The following is a 9,185-nucleotide window of genomic DNA, read 5'->3' as shown; positions in this document are numbered from 1 at the left end:
ATTCGTGGGAAAAGTTGAATTGTATTCTGGAGAAGAAACCCTTCAGACTTGGCAGTTGGAGCAGTTTGTTCACGAAGAGTGGACCAAAGTACCGTCTACGGGTGCAGACGGCTCATTAAGAGTTACAGAAATCACTTGATAGCGAACCTGAGCCACCATTTAAAAGTAATATTGGATTTTTAATCAGATTCTACTTCATTACTTTAGGCAGTTTCCAAGTTATTTCTGTGACCCTTGTGGGTTTTTCTTTAATGGAAGGATACTGGCAAATTTGAGAATCTATTTAGGTTTGAAATCACATCCAAAGCAGAAACTGTCACTCTTTAGCTGTGTCAGTATCATGCCACAGACCCAGATCAGATTACTCATCAAGGTGTTATATTTGACATCTACCTGCATCTTACAGTTTTTCACAATTGTTTAAACACATTTCCTGATAGACTACCTCACTTTCTCAAAACTCTAAACATAAATTACAAAACTCACACACAAAATGCAAAATCCTACACTTCTCTTGCAAAAGCACACTCTACCCTCAAAACAGTGTTAACTCTTCACTAAATGGTATTTCCTTCTCAAATGCCAAACACATGCATTTGAGTAGACATTTCTAAGCACCCACTGAACACTGATGTGCAGAATGGAAAACACTATAGTATGAATGGAAAACACTATATGAATGCCTCAGAATCATGCATTTATATGTTCAGTGTTACACCTTCAGCTGTTGGATTCTCAAATAGAAAACACCCAATTCTTTACTGTAACAACAAATACCTAATATTTTACAGTATGAATAGGAATGCTAGAAGTGCAGTGTTGTAGGGGCCAAGGGTGTCATGGTGATGGAGGACGCAGTGGTGATTGAGTCCAGTTTGCCAGTTTGAGCAACATTTATTTTTCTTATTTACTTTGTTTCTCTCTCTCTCATATATATATACATATGTATATATATTTTTTTCTCATGTAGTTTTTGTTTTTTTTCAAATCTTGCACTAGTAGCTACATTGTGTTACTGTAAAAGGGTAGACAAAATAAGCTTTGGCTTCAGTCTACACCTTTTGGTCCTTGTTTGATATACATGCAAAAAAAAGAACTTTGTATTGACTGACTTCTATAACGTGACCAAATAAACATATCAAAATCAACTTGATGGCAGCACACATGTTCCCTCCACGTTGGCCAGGGACCTCTGTGACGGCACGCTGGCTGATGATATTCCTCCCTCGGTGCCTTCTTTTTACAAGGTTGAACCCCGCTTCATCAATGAATATGAATTCAATGGCAAATTGCTGATTGCATATTGCACAACAGCCTTTGGAGTTTAGAAATATGATTGACTGTGTGTTCTGTGTGAACTGCAAGAGAGGGAATTCAGGAAGAGTGTGCAGGATATTGGGAATTGTGTGTAGTGTTGTGAGAAATGTGTGGTATGGAATGGGAGTCTAGAGCAGTAAATGTGCTTGGAGTTCAGCAGGATTGGTTCAGTCACCTGAAACATGAGTTTCAGGTTGTGCACATTGTGTCTGATGTTCCAATAAATGTGTTTTAACAATTGTGAAAAACTAAGTGAATACCATAAAGATGTAAACCCTGATTTCTTTTTCCCCAAATAAAAAAAAAGTAAAGATACACCTACAGCATATTCCCCTTAGTCATGTTTAATAGTCTTATAACTGAGTCTTTTCATAAATTGGTTAATATCCTGTAATTACCTAAAAGCACGGGCCAACCCCATCCACAGTACACTGGTAATGTATTTGTTTTACAAGCATGCAGTTTTTGGTAATAAAATCTATATATATATATATATATATCTAATAAAATGCGGACTACTCCCGTCTTCGCCAGTCGGAAGTAACCAGAATGAATATTGTCTCGGTGTGTAACTACGCCAAGACCATGTCGGACTCTGTAGGTTTTTCTGGCCCCCTCCCCAATCTGACCAGCGATGACATGTTTAGTCGCATGCTCTCGCTCCGCCGCTGGTTGTCTCAGTGGTGTTCAGAAAACGACGTGGACTTTATTGACAACTGGGAGACATTCTGGGGAAAGCCCGGTCTGATTAGAAGGGACGGCATTCATCCCACCCGGGATGGTGCAGCTCTTATGTCTAGAAATCTGGCCAAAGTAATTAAACCTTTACTTAAAAAACCTTCTCTTGACCCAGACACCTTAGCTAATTATAGACCAATTTCCAACCTTCCATTTGTGTCTAAAATTCTGGAAAAGGCAGTTTCAAGCCAGTTATGTGACTATTTGTATAGAAATGATCTGTTTGAAGTCTTTCAGTCAGGGTTCAGAATGCATCATAGCACAGAGACAGCACTTGTTCGAGTCACGAATGACCTCCTTATGGCCTCAGATAAGGGATTAGTGTCCATACTGGTTCTACTGGACCTCAGTGCTGCTTTTGACACTATAGATCATGGCATTTTACTGCACAGGTTAGAGCATGTTGTTGGGATTAAAGGGACAGCTCTATGTTGGTTTAAATCATACCTATCTGACAGGTTCCAGTTTGTTCATGTACATGAGGTTTCTTCAGAACAGTCAAGGGTCTGTTATGGTGTTCCGCAGGGTTCAGTGCTAGGGCCAATCTTGTTCAGTTTATACATGCAGCCGTTGGGAAGTATAATCCAGAATCACGGCATACACTTTCATTGTTATGCTGATGATACGCAGCTCTATTTGTCTATGAAGCCGGATGAAACAGAACCGTTAGTTAAACTTCAGGCATGTCTTAGGGACATCAAGGACTGGATGTCCAGAAATTTCCTGCTTCTAAATTCAGATAAAACAGAGGTTATCATTCTTGGTCCAGAGCATCTTAGGAAGGGATTAGATGGTGTTGCGACGGCTTCCAGTGCAACTGTGAGAAATCTTGGTGTTATTTTCGATCAGGATTTGTCGTTTAAACCATATGTCAATCAGGTTTGTAAAATAGCCTTTTTCCATCTCCGTAATATTGCAAAGATTAGGAAAATCCTCTCACAGAGTGATGCAGAAAAACTAGTTCATGCGTTTGTATCTTCTAGACTAGATTACTGTAATGTGTTAGCAGGATGTCCAAGTAATTTGCTGAATAGGCTCCAGCTGATCCAAAATGCAGCAGCACGAGTACTGACAGGAATTAGCAGGAGAGACCACGTCTCTCCAGTGTTAGCGTCGCTCCATTGGTTACCCGTAAAATTCAGAATCCAATTTAAAATTGTATTACTTGCGTATAAAGCCCAAAACGGCTTAGCTCCGCATTATTTGCAAGACCTGATAGTGCCTTATGTTCCTGTCAGAGCTCTCCGTTCTCAGAGTGCAGGTTTACTTGTAGTTCCTAGAGTATCTAAATGTAGATTTGGAGGGCGGGCGTTCTGCTATCAGGCGCCACTACTATGGAACCAACTTCCAATCTGGGTTAAGGGGGCTGACACCACCTCCACCTTTAAAACTAAACTTAAAACATTTCTGTTTAGTAAAGCCTATAGTTAGTGTTTAGTAAACCTCTAGCTGGTGTTGGTAAATCTCTAGGTAGTGTAAACTTTAGTGTGTCAGAGTCGCTCCTGTGGTTTCTTGTGCTGGCCCCCCCCTTCTCCTCCCTTTTCTCTCTTTTGTCCATGTTGCAGCATCCTTTGCCGGACACCGGAACCTGCAGGTGGTCGTGGGTGGCTTGTAGCTTGCATTACGGAGCACAAGTCTTTCCCCGACCCTGCACCCCAACCTGGGACTTGCTGATTGGGCCGGAGCTTCGGGAGCTGCGTGCTGGCCTGCGGTCCCCACCCCTGGTCATCCCGTTGCTGCCCCCCCTTCTCCTCCCTTTTCTCTCTTTTGTCCTGCAGGTGGCCATGGGTGGCTTGTAGCTTGCATTACGGAGCACAAGTCTTTTCCTGACCCTGCACCCCAACCTGGGACTTGCTGATTGGGCCGGAGCTTCGGGAGCTGTGTGCTGGCCTGCGGTCCCCACCCCCGGTCATCCCGTTGCTGCTTCCACCTGCCTGCTGTGCTGTTGCCGTCCCTGACCCACCAGTCTGGCCCTCGGCAGGAGGGTCCCCCCTGATGAGCCTGGTCCTGCTCAAGGTTTCTTCCCTCCTAAAGGGGAGTTTTTCCTTGCCACTGTTTGGCTTAAGGTTTTTCTCCCACTAGGGGAGTTTTTACCTGCCATTGTTTATGTAATAACTGCTCGGGGGTCATGTTCTGGGTATGGGTCTCTGTAAAGCGTCTAGAGACAACTCTGTTGTATTAGACGCTATATAAATAAAATTGAATTATAAATCAAAGAATTTGTAAAGAAAAACAAAACAAATGGAAAGAGTTTATAATTTATTAAAGTCACCAAAAGCAGCACAGTAGTCAGTGCTCTTCTAGTTTTGCTATTCTCCTTCTGCCTGCTTTGGCCACAATGATGAGGATGGTGAGGAAGAAGCCCAAGGTCCAGAATCCAGCTACAGGCAGCACGATGGTTGTCAGTATGCCTGAAACAAAATAGCAGAGCGTCATGTACAAATATATATTTAAATTTAAAAAAAAAAAAAAAACGCACTAAAACTGGAGACTTGCAAGGAAAGCAGGCAGTCACTCTTATGAGAAGTGTGATTAGAGCAAGGCAGGAACAAAATGATAAATAGGTGCTCACCTGATTGAGGTCGGTCTGGCATCTCAATCCTGATGGGTCCATATGACAGCAGGCCCTCCGCGGGAGCCGCTCTCACCGCTTCTCTCTTACTGATTGAATTACAAGTCTGTGGAGAAATTTAGAAAATCCAAAGTGAAAACAGAGCAGCTACATATTCAAATTCAGCTTTACTCTTACAGCACAAATGTCATCAAGGGACTTGACGTCAATACAAATGTTTAGATTAAAAAAAAAAAAAAAAAATGCAAAGAGTTCCCTCTCCCAGACAACCAACATGTACATTTTTTTTTATCATTTGTTCTTTTGTATTGCACCAATCACCACAACAAATTCCTTGTGTGTTAAGCTACTTGGCAATAAACTTCTGATTCTGACAAAGTGACTCCCACCCACAACAGACATTTTTCAGGAACTTGTAATGTACAGTACTTACAGGCTTGCAGGACTTCTGGTCGTCCTGCTCACACAGGTGTACAGTGCAGTGCAGATAAAGCTCATGAGGCTCAGTGGTGAAGCGAAACATGTCAAAGCTGAAACGAATCGCGGCGCTCTCCCCGTTACGTCCAGATTTTTCTTCAGCCACATCGAGGAAGGAAACAGTGTGGTCATCCACACAACTGTGATGAGAGGTGGTGGGATGGTGAGTGGACCTTATCGTTACCAGTTCAAAACAAGGAGACTCGTGGTTAAGAGCCGTCTCACCCATTGTGAATCAGACGGTGGGTGAGTCCCTCGGTAGATTCTGGCTGGCCATACTGTGTGGCCCAGCACTCATTGAGCCGGAGGTGGAAGTAGTCTGGAGGATCTGTGACAGCCACCTCGACAAACACCTACACGAGAAGAACCAGGATGGTGTTAGTATTTGGTGGAATTGTTCTGCAAGTTTGGATTAACTAAGCTTGCCAACTACCACTCAAATTTTGTCCTCTGAAGACGGGACACAAGATGCTCCATCTGGAAAGACTTATGTTACTATGACACTCATTTTAACAAAAAGGAGATATGCTGCAGGTAGAGATGCAGTGAACCCACTTTCATCGTCCTGGAATATTCAGATCCCTCCATGGATCAGCACAAAGATGCTGTTTTTTTTTGGATACGCTTGGAAATTTCTCAACAGCGAAATGACCCAGAAAGTATTAAAGTGGCAGACAATAAAAGCCAGGCAAATAAAAGCTTCCTTTTGCATAGGAAAACAGTGAGTCATCATTTAGTTGGAAATGTGTTGAGGAAATCTTTGAACTCATGCTGGGTCAAGAGCCCTTTGCACCAATACACTGAATAATCCCTTTTCCTGTCAGCATTTAAGTGACATTGCACAAGACAGCAGAAGGTTATTAACAGACTTGTGCCATTCTTGCTGACTAGCTGATTTGTGCATTTTAAATCAAGTGTGAGACCAGGGGAATATCTTAAGTACGCAGGGCAGTGTTCCTGGATTTTGGGAACACCGTTTTAGAGGAACCCTGTACATCAAGTATGATGCAGGGGGCTCCAGAGCTGATCGATATGCTCCGTCAATACAGAGAACCTGCTCAAATTCAATAATTCCTTGCTGACAGAGCATTTTAAAGTGAGGTTTGATAATCCTCATGTTTGCAGCCCCTTCATCTTAAATATGAAGGCACAAAGATAAATGTGTTATGTATTGATGGAAAAGCCCATCAGCCCCACAAGTTTTTGTTGATCAGCAAAAAGACCAGAGTTGCATCAAAATCCTTCACCCATATGAAAGCAGATGCTGGCCAGATGTCCACCCACCTCGTCTCTGAGCTCAATGGTTGGAGCAATTGTGTAGGCCGTAGTGTAACTGTGGTCCGAGTACAATGTCATTTGTATCGTGGCATCCATTTCATCTACATGCATCACCACCTCGCTGTGAACATGGAGAAAAACCTCTTAAAGCAAATATCAAAACTAAAATACCAGTATGTCTCCACGTGTTTACAAGACTGATGACGTGAAAGTATTATTGGCCGTACTGCAGGCCATGGTGATGCTTGGTAGACGTTTTGTTCCTTACCTGGAAATGGGGATAAGCGGGAAAGGCAGACTGACTTTTCTGACATACGGATAGACGCATGTGAAGTCCATCTTTACGACGGGTTCTCTGACAATGTTCCCAATAACTTTATACTCTGAATATACGCTCAGAGAATACAAGAGGTGAGTAGAGTTTTTCTGCAATAAGAAAGTGTAAATGTTTACAGCCCAGGTCTCAAACCAACAGTGATATTTAAAAAAGTATCCCCTCTGTACCTTCAGTGGTTTGCCTCCACAGGTCAGGTATTTTTCTTTAGAAATCCTGAACATGTAGTATGGCATGTTGTTGACGACCTCCCGCTGAGCCCGACAAGATTTGTTTGGCAAGTGGAGGGATTCTAGCGGCACTTTGTGATGCTTAAAAAAGTCTTCCGTTGCTCTGATCGTTATGAAGTCATTTCCACACATTACTTTAAGGAGTGCATCTGTAAGAAATTAGTGAATGTTTGGAGCAAATATGCCAGTGTTGATGTAGGATCAAGTATTTCAATGAGCTCGGATCTAAACCCTCAATATTCTTTGGAAAAGCTGCACCATGCATTCTGGAGAAGAAACCCTTCAGACTCGGTAGTTGGAGCAGTTTGTTCATGAAGAGTGGACCAAAATGCCACCTACGGGTGCAGACGTCTCATTGAGAGTTACAGAAATCCCCCCCAGAAAATAGCCCCAACATCTGCCTTCTATAGTGCAAATACATAAACCGGCTACACTCCCCAAAATAACAAAATGCAAAATTGTTTTATCTACTCCAACTGTAACATTTCAGCAAGTCAATTAAGGAAACTCATAAGAGCTTTAGTTGTGTTATTCTGAGATTATATTTAACAGGTCTGATACACCTGTGAATCCCATGATAGGCATAGGCTACAGTTTCCACTAAAGATGCCAAAGCAGCACTGTAATTTAAAAAAAAAAAAGTGTTTAACTTTTTAGACTTGGACATAAACGTGTGTTTACTTGTAATTTGTCTGTGCAATTGAAGGCATTGCTCCTTCTCATTGGCGTGTTTTGATCTACACACAAGTGACATTATGAAGTGCAGACAGTTTACCTTTGTCACATTTTTCGGAATAAAAGCCGCCGGCACACTTGCAGCTGCTCTGGTCGGCGGACAGCATGCACCTCGTGGGGTCGGTGCAGTGCTCCACGCTGCACCTGCCTGCAGAGACACGACCCAAGCATCACTCCCACTCAAATACCACACAATAATGTTCCCCTCTCATCCTTACCCGAAACCCTGCGGTGCGTGAAACCGAAGACAAGCAGGAGGACCAGCTGTTTGAAGAAAAAAATAGAATGAATGAAAAATAATGTCCATATTCATTCTGTTTTTTTTTAGTTTTGTAAGCTTAACTATCAACTCATCATACCGTCACCACAGAGCCACATTAGCAACCCGAGGGATTCAGATTTTTATCGATAGGCTACTCACCTTTAAGTCGAACCGCCTCATTTCCGTTTATAAATAGAATTAAATATCTTGGTTTTTTTTTGTTTGTGTCTTATAATTAAATGAAATGTTTCCCTGAAACAGGCCGCTTCCCTTCCTCTTGTCGTTTTCAACACCTGCAGCTGAGCTTTCCAATCAGAGCACCTGGCCTGCTTTTAAGCGGGCGCTGCTCATTAACCGATACATTCAAACTTTTTATATATTATATATATATATTATGTACACACACACACACATATATATATATATATATATATATATATATATATATATATATATATATATATATATATATATATATATATATATATACTTTCTTTTTTTAAGCATATGAACAATTAAAGAGCTTGCACAGAATATAATATTTTCTTAATTTTTTTATACTATTTGTAGACAGCTGAGCTGACATTGTTGATTTTCATAGACATAAAGGACGTGAAGATTGCTCTTTTATAGTGCCCTGATTTTATATTAGTTCAATTAAAAAAGACTTATAAAACACAGTATAAAATCCTGAATTACTTGGACGGTTTTTCTTTTCCTTTTTGGGGGGAAATTTGTCGAAATGTATCGACTGATAATTAACAAAATAAGGCCACTTAATCAGGGCTAAAAACATTAGTTTACTGAAGCGTGCTCTTAAAATAAATACTGACCTGCTGTACTCTACTGCCCTTACTTTTTAACAACTTGTGCTTTTTATTATTTTACCTCTTTTCTTATCATTTTATTTAATTTTATTTGTTGTTTACTGTTTAATTGTGTCTTGCTGCTTTTAATGTTGATGTTAAGCACTTTGAATTACCTTGTGTTGAATTGTTGCCTTGCCTTGCCTAATGTTATTTTGTGATTTCCTTTTTCCTCGTGTACAACTAAAAACCCTTGTAAACTATAAATATGGCACACCAGTCATATGGCTTTTAATCATATTAAATGTCATATCATTTCCACCAGATGTCTCTCTTGTTAAAGTGGTCCAGTGCTTTGTCAAATTTACTTCAACATTCACAGTTTTAGTGATTAATCCTGTCAAAAGATGTGAAGTATCTGCTACACCACAAACTA

The 9,185-nt window shown here is 41.0% G+C and overlaps 1 protein-coding gene across 1 annotated transcript; it reads right to left on the bottom strand.

The window, feature by feature from the left end:
- Positions 1-4,344: 4,344 nt before the first annotated feature.
- On the bottom strand, positions 4,345-8,123 carry zpd (zona pellucida glycoprotein d). The gene is made up of 10 exons (XM_061722766.1): positions 8,103-8,123; positions 7,900-7,945; positions 7,722-7,829; positions 6,887-7,095; positions 6,651-6,808; positions 6,389-6,503; positions 5,330-5,457; positions 5,061-5,244; positions 4,628-4,733; positions 4,345-4,466 (listed from the first exon to the last, which is right to left on the bottom strand). The coding sequence occupies exons 1-10, from the start codon at positions 8,121-8,123 to the stop codon at positions 4,345-4,347; spliced, it is 1,197 nt and encodes a 398-aa protein (XP_061578750.1).
- Between the last annotated feature and the right edge of the window lie 1,062 nt (positions 8,124-9,185).

Source organism: Cololabis saira, chromosome 5, assembly GCF_033807715.1.
Source record: "Cololabis saira isolate AMF1-May2022 chromosome 5, fColSai1.1, whole genome shotgun sequence".
NCBI classification, from domain to species: domain Eukaryota; kingdom Metazoa; phylum Chordata; class Actinopteri; order Beloniformes; family Belonidae; genus Cololabis; species Cololabis saira.
The sequence above is the reverse complement of the archived record's forward strand: the minus strand, read 5'-3'. Positions and strand labels throughout refer to the sequence as shown.